The following is a 16,561-nucleotide window of genomic DNA, read 5'->3' as shown; positions in this document are numbered from 1 at the left end:
CAGGTAGACTCCCAGTTTGCCCTGCGAGGCATTACCGCAGACGACACCCGCTTCCACCATGTGGTAGCGGCACTCAGCTCCGCCACCGCTGCCCGCGCCCTGGGCCTCCTCCAGCACCCGCCAGCCGCTGACAAATATGGCGCGATCAAGACGCTCCTCCTCGACGCATTTGCCCTCTCACCGGCAGAACGCGCACGACGCCTGCTCGACCTGCCCGAGCTCGGCGACACGCACCCGTCCGAGCGGATGGACTACATGCTCTCGCTGCTAGGTGAGCACTCCTCGGATTTTCTTTTCCGGGAGCTGTTCCTCCGCCAGCTACCTAGCCAGGTACGCTTCGCCCTGGCAGGCACGCAGATCACGGATCCCCGCGCCCTCGCCAGGGAAGCCGACAAGATCTCCTCGGCAGGCCAGCACATCGGGGCAGCTACCTGGAGCCCGCCGCCGTCCGAGGCGACACCCATGGCGCCCGAGCGCCCGGTGCGGTTGGAGGCCGAACCTGCCAGTGCGACTGGCGGCCGCCACGCCGCGCCGACCGATTCCAACACGATGGCTGGGGCCTCCACCTGACCAGGCATGGTGTTATTACCATGCTAGGTTCGGACAAAAGGTTCGGACATGCCGACCCCTGTGCACTTTTGGCGAGTCAGGAAACGGCCGGGCCGGCGTTCATTACCAGCCATGAGCGCCGGCCACTCGGGAAACTTGCTTTTCATCAACGACAAAGCGTCCGGGCAGCGTTTTCTTTGTGGCACCGGCGCCCAACTGAGCGTCATACCCGCCTCCGAGCAGGACAGGCAGACCGCCGTTTGCGGCCCCTCCTTGGTCGCTGCCAACGGATCGGCCATCCGCACCTTCGGCCCACGCAACGTCACCCTCTGCTTCGGCACCCAGCGCTTTAATTGGACCTTTGTGACGGCAAGCGTGCCCATGGCTTTGCTCGGCGCCGATTTCCTCTGCGCGCACGGGCTGCTAGTCGACGTAAAACGGCGTCGCCTCGTCAACGCCGAGACTTTCAGCTCCCTGGCATGCACAATGAGCAGCTCCGCGCCAACCGAACTATCATGCGCCCTCCCGGCGGCGAACGAGTTCGCTCGCCTGCTCGCAGAGTTCCCGGCCCTCACGCGGCCGACGTTTTCGGCCGTCGCAGTGAGACATGGTATCGAGCACCACATACCAACTAGGGGCCCGCCGGTCTACGCCAGAGCCCGCCGCCTCGACCCGGCCAAGCTCACCGTGGCAAAGGCCGAGTTCGACACGTTGGAGCACCTCGGCATCGTGCGGCGCTCCGATAGCACGTGGGCCTCATCTCTGCACATCGTGCCGAAGCCGGGGGGCGGCTGGCGCCCATGTGGCGACTACCGCCGCCTCAACGACGTTACCACCCCCGACAGGTATCCTGTCCCGCATATCCAGGACTTTTCCGCCCGTTTGGCGGGGCGGGTCATTTTCTCAAAAATTGACTTGATACGGGGATACCACCAGGTACCTGTCAGGCCGGCCGACGTCCCAAAAACGGCCGTCATCACACCTTTTGGCCTGTTCGAATTCCTGAGGATGCCGTTTGGCCTCAAGAACGCGGCCCAGGCATTCCAGCGCTTGATGGACGGCGTGCTGCGCGACCTGACGTGCCTCTTTGTCTACCTGGACGACATCCTCGTCGCCAGCACGTCCCGGGCCGAGCACCTCCTCCACCTCCGAACACTGTTCGGACGCCTCAGCGAGCACGGCTTAATCATCAACCCGGCCAAATGCCACTTCAGCACGACGGCCGTTGACCTTTTGGGCCACCACCACATCACCAAGAACGGGGCCGTGCCGCTGCCAACCAAGGTTGAGGCCATCACCAAGTTCCCGCGTCCCCGCTCCATCAAGGCCCTGCAGGAGTTCCTCGGCATGGTGAATTTTTATCACCGTTTCGTGCCCCGCGCTGTTCAGCTCATGCGGCCCCTTTACGAAGCCCTCCGGGGCAAGCCGGCCAAGCATGACGTCGTCTGGTCCGCAGACATGGACGCGGCATTCACAGGCGCAAAGCTGGCCCTCGCCGACGCAACGCTGCTTGCTCACCCGGTGCTCGATGCTCCCATCGCCCTCACTACAGACGCCTCCGGCTATGCGGTGGGTGCCGTACATGAACAATGGGTGAACGGGGTTTGGCAGCCACTCGCGTTTTTTAGCCGGCAACTCCGGCCGAACGAGCTAAAATATAGCACATTTGACCGCGAGCTCCTCGGTCTATACCTGGCCGTTCGCCACTTCCACCACCTCCTGGAGGGCCGCCCATTCATGGCTTTCGTCGACCACAAGCCGTTGGTTTACGCGATGGCCAAAGTCACGGAGCCGTGGTCGGCCCGCCAACAGCGCCACCTCTCCGCCGTGTCGGAGTTTACCACGGACATCCGGCACGTCGCCGGAAAAGACAACGCCGTGGCCGACTGTCTTTCTCGGGCCAGCGCGAACGCGGTCCACCTGGGCGTGGACTTCGCGCTTATGGCGGCCGACCAGACCGCCGACACCACGGTGCAAGCCCTCCGGGCGGTGGACACGGGCCTCTGCCTGGCTGACATCCCCTTCGCGGACACTGTCCTGCTCTGCGACGTCTCCCAAGGCCAGCCTCGCCCCGTCGTGCCCGTTACCTGGCAGCGCCGCATTTTCGCCTCCCTCCACGGCCTTTCTCACCCGGGCCAGAAAGCTTCCCAGAAGCTGGTGTCGGCGCGTTTCGTCTGGCACGGACTTCGACGGGACGTCCGCGACTGGGCCAACGCCTGCACGGCCTGCCAGCGGGCCAAGGTCCACCGCCACACCCAGGCCCCGCTGGCACCTTTCACCGTGCCCGAACGACGTTTCGACCACGTCAACGTGGTCCTGGTGGGCCCCCTTCCCCCATCACAAGGTTTCACACACCTGCTCACCATGGTGGACAGGACCACCAGGTGGCCGGAGGCCGTTCCCCTCACTTCCACCACAACCGCCGACGTGGCGCAGGCTTTCATCACCACCTGGGTCACCCGTTTTGGCACACCGGCAGACATCTCTTCGGACCGCGGTCCGCAGTTCACCTCCGAGCTTTGGGGCGCGGTCGCCCGCAACCTGGGGTCAAGCTCCACCGTACCACGGCCTACCACCCCCAAGCCAACGGGTTGTGCGAGCGTTTTCACCGCTCCATGAAGGCCGCGCTCATGGCTGGCCTTCAGGACGGCGGTTGGGCCGACCGGCTGCCGTGGCTCCTTTTGGGCCTCCGCACGGCCCCGAAGGAGGACCTCCAGGCGTCCACCACCGAACTCGTCTACGGCCAGCCGCTACGCATCCCGGGCGAGTTCGTGCCTGACGCTACCAGTCCCAGGTCCGCGGCTCGCCAGCGCTCGGACCTCCAGGAGGCCGCCCGACGGTTTGCCCCCGTGCCAACGTCCCGCCATGGTGGCCCCCAGTCCTACGTCCCCACAGCGCTTCGCACAGCGGAGTACGTTTTTGTGCATCATGACGCACACCAGGGGCCACTCCGGCCGCCGTACGATGGGCCCTTCCGGGTCCTGCGACGGGACGACAAGTCCTTCGTCGTTGACGTCGGCGGCAGGTCGGACCGGATTTCGGTGGACCGCCTCAAGCCGGCGCACTTGGACGTCGACCAACCACCACGGTTGGCCCTTCCTCCGCGTCGAGGCCGCCCTCCGTCCACGGTTCCCCCCGCTCGACCCCCCACCACCACACCGGACCCCCCCCCCCCACGACCCCCTCCAGGGGTCGCTTCGGCCAGGTCATCAGGACACCCCTTAAATTGACCCTGCCGGTGCAAGTCGATTCTGGGGGGGGGGGGGGGGGCGTGTAGCGGTTGCCGCTGAGCATACACAATCGCCTTACACCTGCCGATGACGCAACCAGGGAGCGATCACTGTACCGGGCTCGCCCAGGCCGCCCGGGCATGCCCAGACTCGCCTTTCCCGGGCTCGCCCAGGCCGCTCGGGCATGCCCAGACTCGCCTTTCCCAGGCAAACGCTCCGATCGGCATGCCGCGCCCGGCTTGGGAGGCGTGGCTTCCGGCATGACGTGTTTGATTGTGCTTATATATATTGCTACCCGATAAACGGGCTTTTCAGAGTACCCGAGTTTTCGTTTTACCAATAAAGGAGCTCGGACGAATTCCCGTCTTTTGTCGCGTCAATCCTTTCGACTCGCGTAGGAGCACAGCTCCTCAGTCTCATTGATTCCCTTACTGATTGGCGTCGTGATAACGATATGAAGGTAAACCCAGTGAAGTGTAAATTTATGCAGATTTCATTTCTTCACAATTTATCATCTCCTGGTCACCTGCACATTGATGATATCCCACAAGAAGCCGTTTCCTCTTTCAAACACTCCTTGGTGTTATCATCCCGAATAATCTCGAGTGGGATCAACAAGTACAACATTAGTAATGCTACGCGACGACTTTACATTTTGAGCAAATTGAAGAAAAATGGAGTCGAGGCTGACCTAGAAATATGAAATGTGTATTCTGCCAACGCTTGAATTTGGAGCACCTGTACGGTCGCCTGGCATTATTATTGCCCAAGCCCAATATATTGAACATAATATCCAGAAAAGAGCGTTATGTATGATGGTTTTTCCTAACTTCTTCTTCTCGCCTTACGGTGAACTTTTGAACTCTTTTAATGTCGCCTCACTTTCTGATAAGGGTAATTTAATCGCCACTCACTCTGCTAAATCCTTGCTCACTTCTGAGCGACATCGCCATCTTTTACCCCAAACTCGACTCACTATATCCGGTCGCAGTTTAGAAATTCCCAACAGTTGCACGTCTCAAATACGAACTGAAATATGTAAACAATCTCCTGTGTCGTTCATGGCAGTTGTTAAATTCTCATCGTTAGAGTACTGTTTTTTATTTATTTATTACTTGCAAAATCGAAGATTTTTTCAAGTACTGTATATTGGTTGGTTGCGTTTGTTATTCTGTCTGTCTGTGTGTTTGTCACCGGCCTACAGGTTACAATTCTAAACCGATCGTCACGAAACTTCACTAAGTTGTAGAGGTCGTCACAATTGAGAAGCCTATTGATTTTGAGGTCAAAGGTCATCTGGAGGTCACATTTCTAAAATCGCCATTTTTCATCCGATTGACTTGCAAATTGAATAGCATTTGTATATTGAGTCAATAAATTGGAAAACCCACTATTTTTGAGGTCAAAAGGTAAAAGGTCAACTCAAGGTCAAACTTCCAAAATCATCAATTTTCAAAAATCATCAATTTTCATCCGATTGACTTGAAAATAAATAAAACAGCATTTGCATATCGAGTCACTAAATAGGGAAACCAACTATTTTGAGGTCAAAAGGTCAAACTTCCAAAATCATCAATTTTACATCTGAAAACCGTCAATTTTCAGCCGATTGACTTTTTGAAACTTGAACAGCATTTGTATATCGAGTCACTAAATAGGGACACCAACTATATTTGAGGTTAAAAGGTCAAAGGTCAAAAGGTTTTTGTGGAGACAAAAACAAAATGGAAAAAAATAAGAATATAAAATTATAATGCAATAGCAATGCTTTGACAAGGGTTTGCATTGTTTGCATAGTTTATTTTATTAACTTTTGTTTTACTTGTATTTATTTGTTTTTATGTTTTTAATTGATTTTATTGTTTACTTTATTGTTGTGTTTATTTATTTATTATTTATTTTACTTTTTAATGATAATATTTATAAAATTAATTTTTCATATTTATTTATTATTTCCTTAATTTGTTTTATTTCTCATTTATTTCGTTTTATTTAGTGTTACTTGTGAACACCCGCTCCCTCAGAATCTTGCACAATGCCATGTCTACAGCCTTCCCCTTTATAAATATTGTGGTTGCACCCTCCCAGTATTTTGTAAACTTGTTGTTGTGCCCTCCTTTTATAAAAACCCTGGTTTACCCACCACCCTCACTCCCTCATTTCTCGATTTTTCACAATTTCATTTTCATGCTCATTTCACAATTCTCGTTGTGCCCTTAATTCCCCTGCACCTACCCCCACCCCTCCACTCCTTTATAAATATCACCATCACTGTACAATTTTTATTGTGCCCATGACACCGGCTCACATGTACGTACCCCCAGCACTAGGATGGCGGCACTGCCAGATAAGCAACATCAGAGGCCGGAGGTCTGCGGAAACATCTGAGTCAGGAGGATCGCGGAAGTGAAGAGGGTGGATAGAAGAAAGATAGACGAACTGAGGGAGGAGATCAATGTGAGGATTTGGGCACCTGCTGCGGATGGAGGAAGAGAGAATGGCAAAGAAAACGGACGGGTTAAGGGAGCGAGGTAGGAGGAAAAGAGGTAGACCTCAGCTGGGATAGGAAGATTGTGTGAGGAGAAATGCAAGTTAGATGGGAATGGCGGGATAATGGAGAGAGATGGCTGGGGATAGATAGAAGTGGAGGAGAAATTGTATAAAAGGTGGGACAGTAGCTTGGTACCATTTGGCCTCACCCCATGTAAAGAGAGAGGAGGAGGAACGAGGAGGATCTGATTGATACAAAATACACACAGAGAATTGGCATATTTTGCTATGATTTGTTACCTGCGCACATGAGACAAAAAGCGGGGTTAAATAATTGGTTCATGTCCGTCCGCCCGTCTGTCCTCAGTTTATGATTAGGGAACGTCCTTTTTTAATTAAATGTTATATTTTGAACACGAATCTGACCTCTCCAAAATATTTAAGCACTCTCCTCTCCTCGTCTTTAAGCACTTTAAGCACTCCCCCGACCCTCCTCTCCTCGTCGCACCTCCCCAAAATGAAACAGATATAATGTAGCACTGATTATTGTGGTACTTCATTAACTCGTCCCTTCTAACATTACATTGTGTCATGAACTGCTTCCGAGAAATATTATTGAGCAAATTTACCATCTACTAATCTTCCTGGTACAACTACTTCTAGGCTGCAAAACCATTTCCTGCTATATAACACTTCCTTTGACCAGTAACCTCTTGATTATTACTTTATTAAATGTTTTCAGGAAGCCCTCTTTCGGGAAAATTTAATTTCTTTTCTTTTAAACTATGGGTCTCAAATGCATTTTCTTAGCCAATACTCCTGGACTCTTTCTTAGCCAATACTCCTGGACTCTTTCTTAGCCAATACTCCTGGACTCTTTCTGAGCCAATACTCCTGGACTCTCTGAGCCAATACTCCCGGACTCTCTGAGCCAATACTCCTGGACTCTCGGAGCCAATACTCCTGGACTCTTTCTGAGCCAATACTTCCGGACTCTTTCTGAGCCAATACTCCTGGACTCTTTCTGAGCCAATACTCCTGGACTCTTTCTGAGCCAATACTCCCGGACTCTCTGAGCCAATACTCCTGGACTCTTTCTGAGTCAGTACTCCTGGACTCTTTCTGAGCCAATACTCCCAGACTCTCTGAGCCAATACTCCTGGACTCTCTGAGCCAATACTCCTGGACTCTTTCTGAGCCAATACTCCCCGACTCTCTGAGCCAATACTCCTGGACTCTTTCTGAGTCAGTACTCCTGGACTCTTTCTGAGCCAATACTCCCGGACTCTCGGAGCCAATACTCCTGGACTCTTTCTGAGTCAGTACTTCTGGACTCTTTCTGAGCCAATACTCCCGGACTCTCGGAGCCAATACTCCTGGACTCTTTCTGAGCCAATACTCCCGGACTCTCGGAGCCAATACTCCTGGACTCTTTCTGAGTCAGTACTTCTGGACTCTTTCTGAGCCAATACTCCCGGACTCTCGCAGCCAATACTCCTGGACTCTTTCTGAGCCAATACTCCTGGACTCTTTCTGAGTCAGTACTCCTGGACTCTTTCTGAGCCAATACTCCTGGACTCTTTCTGAGGCAGTACTCCTGGACTCTTTCTGAGCCAATACTCCCAGACTCTGAGCCAATACTCCTGGACTCTTTCTGAGCCAATACTCCTGGACTCTTTCTGAGCCAATACTCCTGGACTCTTTCTGAGCCAATACTCCTGGACTCTCTGAGCCAAATACTCCTGGACTCTTTCTTAGCCAATACTCCTGGACTCTTTCTGAGCCAATACTCCTGGACTCTTTCTTAGCCAATACTCCTGGACTCTTTCTGAGCCAATACTCCTGGACTCTCTGAGCTAATACTCTTGGACTCTTTCTTAGCCAATACTCCTGGACTCTTTCTGAGCCAATACTCCTGGACTCTTTCTTAGCCAATACTCCTGGACTCTTTCTGAGCCAATACTCCTGGACTCTCTGAGCCAATACTCTTGGACTCTTTCTTAGCCAATACTCCTGGACTCTTTCTGAGCCAATACTCCTGGACTCTTTCTGAGCCAATACTCCTGGACTCTTTCTGAGCCAATACTCCTGGACTCTTTCTGAGCCAATACTCCTGGACTCTTTCTGAGCCAATTCTCCTGGACTCTTTCTTAGCCAATACTCCTGGACTCTTTCTGAGCCAATTCTCCTGGACTCTTTCTGAGCCAATTCTCCTGGACTCTTTCTGAGCCAATACTCCTGGACTCTTTCTTAGCCAATACTCCTGGACTCTCTGAGCCAATACTCCTGGACTCTTTCTTAGCCAATACTCCTGGACTCTTTCTGAGCCAATACTCCTGGACTCTTTCTTAGCCAATACTCCTGGACTCTCTGAGCCAATACTCCTGGACTCTTTCTTAGCCAATACTCCTGGACTCTCTGAGCCAATACTCCTGGACTCTTTCTGAGCCAATACTCCTGGACTCTTTCTGAGCCAATACTCCTGGACTCTCTGAGCCAATACTCCTGGACTCTTTCTTAGCCAATACTCCTGGACTCTGAGCCAATACTCCTGGACTCTTTCTGAGCCAATACTCCTGGACTCTTTCTGAGTCAGTACTCCTGATAGTGCTTTCGGTGCTCACAACAAGTCGATAAACGATTTGAGGTTAGATACAATCCTGGACAGATCGCCACTACATTGCAGGATACTCGAATGAAGGTAGCAGGAATTTTACGGTTCTGGGGATAACTCGTATACCTTTTCGGAAAAGATACCGTGGGATGTTTAAAGTCCACCAATGACCAGTGCTGATAGATGGGTCCTCTGGCTTAAAGAGGTATCCCATAAAGCTTGATTGGGTTCAGATCTGGTGACTGAGAAGGCCATGACATGCGAATAAAATCAGTGTCATGCTCATCAAATCATTGGGCTAGCCATAATTATAGGCAACCAGGCCTGTGCAGCATTTTTATACATAACCCTAAGCATGCTGGGATGTTATTTGCTCAATTTAAACATGGGCCACACCTGTGTGGAAGCTGTTGCTTGCTGTCCCTCATTCACCCAGGTGTTTCCATTTTTTGTCCACTACCTGTATATTGTTATGGTGCACGGTCTCCAACCAACAATGCACTGTGTGGTGAGTAGAGGATGAGAAATCACCACCTTCACCCATAATTTGCGTGCAGGTCGGTAGTTTAACAACCACGTACCTGCTGGCGAACCCCCGCCTTTCAAAATAGCCAAGTAAACTGAGACAGGTGTCCGCTTTAATGCACAAACCCAATTCTCCCGTATAATGGCTTATTCCAATTTCCTATCCACTGATGCCGTTCCTGTTCCCCCAATGGCAACAGACCAAGTTCTCATTACACAGGGTTTATTCACAATCAAATGGCATGGGAAGAAGAGAACATGACCATATACTCGGCAAAACAAACAAATTAATAGGTAATCGAACACTTACTTATCTAATCTTAAAGGCTTCACTCACTAGGATGACAGGACAGATGTGGAGAGAATACGGGACACAAAAGACCCTTGGGTTCAAGTGACCTTGCTCGTGCCTGATTTTGGTACCAAGATTTTGGTACCAAGATTTTGGCCGATGTGTGGTCTTGAAGAACTTGTCCATCAATTGGTCTCCCAGCCTCAATACCATCGTGCACCATGAATAGCCGGACCGTGCCAAGAGAACTGCAGGACCAGAGTGCTATGCAAGTTTCCGGTTTTTTTCCTCCTGAGAGTTTGCTTCTGTATCCATCTTGTACACCCTGTGCATCCTCCCCTAGCCCTCATTCTTCCCCACAACCCTTATTTCTCAGTCTCCTTCTATTTTGTCCTTCAACCCTGCTGTTGGTGTGTCCCACCCCTCTCCCCACCCCCTCCATTTCTACTGTTCCTTTTGTTCTGTTATGTCCTTATCCGTTCTATGTTTTAGCTCCTCCACGAGCCTCAAATTTGGATAAATAAATGAAACACACCAGCCTGCCCGGACTTCCAACAAAGCACATTTCCATAACACACAGAGCACATGGTTTCTTAATGCTCAGGTAGACATGAAATGAAGGAAAAAATCATAATGTAATATTCGTGCACTGCCACAAATTTCAATTTGTCTCCCATGGCCCCCTTGAACCACCATCTCATCCTCTGCAGATTGTACGGAGGGCGATGATGTCACACAGACATACAATTGGATGCTACAGCTTTCACCTTTGGGAATCATCCTTGGTGGCTTTGTAATTGCGGGAGGTGTGCTGTTATGCAAGCGGTGAGCTCTTGTTGTTTGTACCACACGTCTGGGTTGTGCTATCTAATGCAAATACCCTTTAGAGCTGATAGGGTAGATTACTTGGTAGCATGCTTGCCAGAGAGCTGCAAAGTCCATGTTTTATCTCCGTCAGGGTTGGACTTTACAAGACACAGCCAGTTGGTGTCGATCCGGTTATACACTTGAAAAGGATTAGGTTATCCTGGTCACATCCACCATAGGGGGTTAGTTGGATAAATAGCATTCCTTGATGGATGTAAAAGTGTTGAGTTGTGGATAAGGCACAGGCATAATAGGCCAACTAGCCTTGAAATGGCATGGTGCTTTCATTCCCTTGTGCTACGCTTGTACAACAACAATTGGAAAACATTACGAGACTTTTGAAATGACATGTGGATGCTAAACGAGGCTTTTTTTTTAGCATGGTCTGTGTGCGCGGTTCCAGAGACTCGTTTTGCTTGCCGAGCACTTTTAACCTGCCGTTGTTTGCACAAAACCTGTAATTCAAATCGTATTTAAAGATAATTTTCATCATTTCGACAAGAGAGCAGCAATTTAGAGATGGTTAACGATTCTTGGACACAGAGATTGGCCTGTCCCTAAATGCAAATTACACCAAACAAACAATATATTAAAATCCGAAATCAAACGAACAATATATTTATTGTTCGTTTGGGGCCGGATTTTAATATTCCAGCCCTCACAACTCCCGTAGCTTCCACAGATATGTCCTTCCAATTGGTGTTAAGAAGCACATAATCCAGATACACAGTCCCAATCAGTGGTAGCGATCCACCGGGGGTTTGTGTAGCACATGCTCATCCACTCAGGCCTTGCACCGGCTCACATCGTCAGGAGTTTGCACTATACCCACCTGGTGAGTCGAGAAAGTGCTCCAAGGTTTTCGTTGTGCAGAAGCCGAGCCTTTCGCTCAGGTACTTTTCCAAGTATTTTTAGCTTCTTTTGGAAGCTTTGTGAGTCATTTTAGGTAACAATCCTTAACTCACACACGATATACTTTATGATGCCCTGAACATCGCCGTCACATGGAGTTTCTGAGCATGCGCCGAACATTCTGGGGCAGAATATGTCATTTTAAGTCTCGTAATCACTTGTGTTGTTATTTCGGGTTAAAACTGCAAATCCATTGCTTCACTGGTATAGCTTGGGACTATTTATTTATTACGAGTCCAAAAATAGCCAAAATTTTGATCCTCCATGCCACGCCCCACCCCTCCCTTTATAACTCCTTTCACTTTCCCCCCACTCCTCCCACAATTCCACTCTCTTCATATTATCAATTTTTATTTTCACAATTCCCCCCCCCCCCCCCCTCCTTTTGCATTTGTAATAAATAGACAGTCCCATATAGATGATAAGTAATACATGGAAGGGGTTTTAATTTCATAGAAAATGTTTGGAACACCATTTCCTATTCAATAATGCACCCCTTGCTTATTTATTTTTTACATTCCTTCCACTTCCCTCCCTCTATGACTACATCCGGGCCCTCAGGGCGAAGCCTTCCCTTTGGCCAGAAATCCCTGATGCAGGAAAAGCCTTTGAACGCATCGTGCATGGGAAGCAAAGTGCCGGCGGCTTCCTGGTGAGGTTATGTGGCTCGCAGGGAAATGGAGACAGATTGCTGTATCCCTTTGGTTTATTGTTTGGTTTGCTGGTGTTAGTTTGCATTGAACACAGAACCTACCTTGACAAATTGACAGGACAGCTCAGAAGTCGAAGACCCACCCTTTGGGTTGTGTCATCTGGATCTGATTCCTGGCACAACTCATACAAAATCATGTTGTAATTTGATGATGCCTTGTGTGTTCTTTGCCTGAGCAAGCAAATGGGAGCCGGACAACAGGGTCGGCAGATATCCCACACCCAGACTCCTGGAGGTACTCACACTCACCTCTCGGGTGTCTAGCCTGGGTTTGAATCTCGGCCCAGCTATAAACTGTCACCCTGGTGTTTCGCAGGAAGGTCAATTCATCAAATCGTGTGCAATCCCTCAGATGATAATTAAACTGGGTATCCCGTCTGTCAACATTACTATTAGTTGATGGACGTTAAAGATCCCACGGTGTCCTTTGCATAGAGTAGTCGAGCTATCGCCGACACCATGGCCAAATTTAATATTCCTGCTGCAATCTACAAGGGGCACTACATTAGTGGGTGGCCACAGATGTGCCCCTAGCAAAATGATGCCACGTGCAACTCCTTGGTCTTTTGTGTGCAGTACAGGACTGCAGATGTCGCTGATGCAGTGCCCCCCTTACCAGTAGACTGGTACCCATTTCACCGACCAGGAAGGATGACAGGCTGACTCAACCCCACCTGGTGTTCATTTAAAGGCTGAGCGGGGTTCAAACTCAGGACCGTAGGTCCCAAACCAACCCCCCGAACCGTGAAGCCAACACCAGGGTTTGCATGCGCAGCCACATACAAAATAAAATGAAGAAGAAGCCCCTGATTGTACTTGAGCTTTTACACAGCATTCCTCCTCCAACACATTATCCCTCCAAGTGCTCGCCATGTTGTGCCACTTTATCCCAAAATAATTGTTTTTCCCCGCTTTACACCGTGTTCTCGGTATTCCGTTTTTTTTTGTGTTCTCACACTTCGCTTCAATGAGCCTCGACCTTGTATAGAAAATAAAAATATTAATTTACAAAGCAAAATAAACCACTCTTGTGTGTGCCACCTTTTAGCGAGTTTAAATTAGATGATGTAATAATTTGTCTTTCTCTGGTGAAAATGAATCCTTTGCAAACTGATGTTCTGGAACTCAATCTGTCATCGGATTCTCCTTGCAGAATTCCACTGGAAGCGAGAGCCTGATGGTCTGGGAATACCAAGTGAGCCACATAATCGACCCAGAAACTGAATGAATGCCTCTGGCGACAACTGGGAAAGAAAATACATGAAATGCTGGTGGAAAAGAGAGAAGTGAACAGATATAAAATACAAAACGAGAAAGCATCTGAAAATGCAACGCTAATCCGTATCCGTTTGTATTCAGACGTCTTCTTCTTCCTCTTCTTCTTCTTCTTCTTCTTCAGTATGGTCAAAATAACTAAAACAGTTTTTAAAAAATACAAAAATCAAAATTGCTGATTTTATGCAGCCTTTACTTTTGAGCTTTAAATCTAAAAAAAAGAAAAAAAAAGAATCAGCTTCTAACTTTTGATTGTTGAACCAATCCAGTACCAAATATGCAAATTTTTTAAATTTCAGGTCAATCGGATGAAAATTGATGATTTTAGGTGACTTTGACCTTTTGACCAAATTATTAATTTGCCTTCTTCATATTCTCATAATAAAGCTTTGTTGAAAATGTGATGACAAAACTCAAATGGGCAAAAAGTTACGGCCCGGACAGACACACACAGAAGTGTTTGCAAAACCCCGTCTCCTGCTGTGCATGGGAAGAGTTAGTGAGGAGGAAGAGGAGGAATGAACGGCAATGAACAACAGCACCGAAGGTGCAGAGTTCAAATCCGAATTTTAAATCTTCAGTCTTGGACACAACTTCTGCCTCAAGGAATCATCAGCAAGACCAACAGATAAAGCCTTTTTATTTGATTTATTTACAATGCAAGGCCTTTTTGTCTCGGCCTGTATCCTGTTTCACTCCATGTTTGTCTCGGCCTATATCCTGTTTCACTCCATGTTTGTCTCGGCCTATATCCTGTTTCACTCTATTTTGTGTACTTTTACAAACTGATTTGTTTGCATAAAGCAACACCTCATCCGGGAAAGGGCCACTGATTGTAAAAAGATACGTTTATAGTCATTTTTATCCGAATTATTATGCCGACATTGCATATTACAGGAGCACCGTTAAACCTACTGTGGTGCACATGGAATTGCATTGAAAACGTGCATACGATATATTGTGATAGTTAATGTTAACCTTTATATTTATAACATTGTCCAGTTTACAAACGAGCCTGTAAAACAGAATGCATTTACACACCTATTCCAAACTTTCATGGCTGCTAAGATAATCATGACTATTATTATTAATATTAGAACATTCATTTATTATTAACTTGAGGACGAGTACAATATATTAAAAGGTATACTCACCTTTGAACTCGTCTTGGGTTCGAATCCCGACTCAGCTATAAACTGCCACCCTGGTGTTTTGGATTCAGGACGAGGCATCAATGTGTGTGTCGTCTATCGGATGGACGTTAAGCCGGAGGACATGTCTGCTCGTGCTAGTACTGGGTGTTGTAGAAATCAATCAAGTCCACAACTTTGTCCCATAGGTAGGTTTAATAACAATCAGATCTCTGGCAACATCCTGTAGAATACAATCATGCAATGTATATCAGGATCTTGGCATCATATAGGAAGGATCGATAATATTAGTCAATGCAAGCAAGCCTAGAATATCCGCATGTACGTACCATCCGAGTCTACATGTCATAGAGTAAATGTCGCAGGAGTGGCCCGGAGTCGCGGACGTCCGAGGTCTTGTAGACGCCTCTCAGCGGTTTAAGTGAGCATCACACCTGGGTTCAACTTTGATACATTTTCACTACATTCTCCCCGCCGTTAGAACTACACTGCCGCTAGGCAGGAATCAAGCATGCAACAGCATTAATTGATTAGTGATGTCAGTCCATGTCAGTCGGTCCATCCGTAGCAGTCAGGGCGGCAAATTACACTGCCAGCACGGGTCCGGAAACTACCGGGTACGACATCCCCAAGCCCGGAGTCCCCTGCATCGGAGTAGCCGCTGGAGGCAGGCGTCGAAGGGGGCACCACAGTGCCTTCAGGCAGGGGTGTATCTGGCGACGGGAGGGACGGCAGATGCTCCATAGGCGGAGCATCGGGAGAGTCCATAGACTCGTAAATCGGTTCGTCAATGTCCCCGTAAGGGTCGATGACCCCACAAGGGGCGAGATGGCGTACGGAGATAGTGGACTCACGTCCATCTGCCATCATCACGCGAGCATGCTCGGGATTAGCCTGGAGTACCTGCACCTTATCCACTAAGGGATCGTACTTGCTCGTGCGAACCGCACGTTTGAGGTAGGCCGGCCCCGGCTCAGCGAGCCAACTAGGTAAAGATCGGATACTACCCGAGCTTCTTGGGTGGTGGAACAGCCGTTCGTGAGGAGTCTGGTTGGTGGCCATACATAGTAAAGCCCTGATCGAGTTCAGCGCCGCAGGTAGTGACCAAGCCCATTTATCTAAGCCCCGGCCGAGGGTCCTGAGGCTTAGCGTGATGGCCCTCCATATAATCCCATTGAAGCGTTCGACCTGCCCATTCGCCTGTGGTCTGTATGGGGTGGTATAGCTAGAAGCAACATTATTCTGGAGCAAGAAGCTTCTCACTTCCTGTGACAGGAACACCGCACCCCGATCTGTATGCACGTAGGCCGGATACCCAAACATAGAGAACAAGTTCTGCAGGCACCGTATGACTGTGGCGGCCGTCATATCTGTGCACGTGAAAGCAAAAGGGAATCGCGAGTACTCATCAACGATAGTGAGCAGATAATGAGAGTTACTCGACACCGGCAGCGGCCCTTTGAAATCCATCGCCAATCTCTCCCACGGTCTAGTAGCCCTGACCAGCGTCCCCATGGGAGGGTTGTAAAAACGCGGTTTGAGTTCCGCATATACAGCGCAGTCGCGACAGACCCGGCGGACATCCTCAAGCGTGTATGGCAGATTACCACGACGCACAAAATGAGCGAAACGCGTCACCCCAGGATGACACATAGTGTCGTGCAAAGCGCGCAGACCCTCCAAAGATATGAGACGCGCACACGTAGCCGGCCTCGATAAGGCGTCGGCGACCAGATTATCCCTCCCCGGGCGATATTTTGATGGTGTAGCAGAAGTCGGCGAGTTCGATACGCCAGCGAGTGATTTTCTCATTCTTAATGCGTTGAGCATGTAAGGTGTCGTACATAAGCGCAACGCTCTGTTGGTCCGTGATGATTTGGAAGCATCGTCCGAGCAAGTACAGACGCCGAATCGACTCGACGATCGCGTACGCTTCCTTTTCGA

General features: G+C 49.5%; 1 protein-coding gene across 4 annotated transcripts in view; it reads left to right on the top strand.

Annotated features, from left to right (window-relative positions):
* The window catches only part of IL7R (interleukin 7 receptor), a 34,032-nt gene extending 19,405 nt beyond the window's left edge, over positions 1-14,627 (top strand). For all 4 annotated transcript variants that reach the window (XM_078773257.1, XM_068108240.2, XM_068108241.2 and 1 more), the window contains exons 7-9: positions 10,411-10,525; positions 12,041-12,131; positions 13,345-14,627. In XM_078773257.1, coding sequence (XP_078629383.1) covers positions 10,411-10,525; positions 12,041-12,131; positions 13,345-13,419 — 281 coding nt within the window. In that variant the 3' untranslated portion in view covers positions 13,420-14,627. The remainder of the gene's footprint in view (positions 1-10,410; positions 10,526-12,040; positions 12,132-13,344) is intronic.
* The last annotated feature ends 1,934 nt before the right edge of the window (positions 14,628-16,561 follow it).

Source organism: Myxine glutinosa, chromosome 2, assembly GCF_964187855.1.
Source record: "Myxine glutinosa chromosome 2, kmMyxGlut1.1, whole genome shotgun sequence".
In the NCBI taxonomy this organism is placed as follows: Eukaryota; Metazoa; Chordata; class Myxini; order Myxiniformes; family Myxinidae; genus Myxine; species Myxine glutinosa.
The sequence above is the reverse complement of the archived record's forward strand: the minus strand, read 5'-3'. Positions and strand labels throughout refer to the sequence as shown.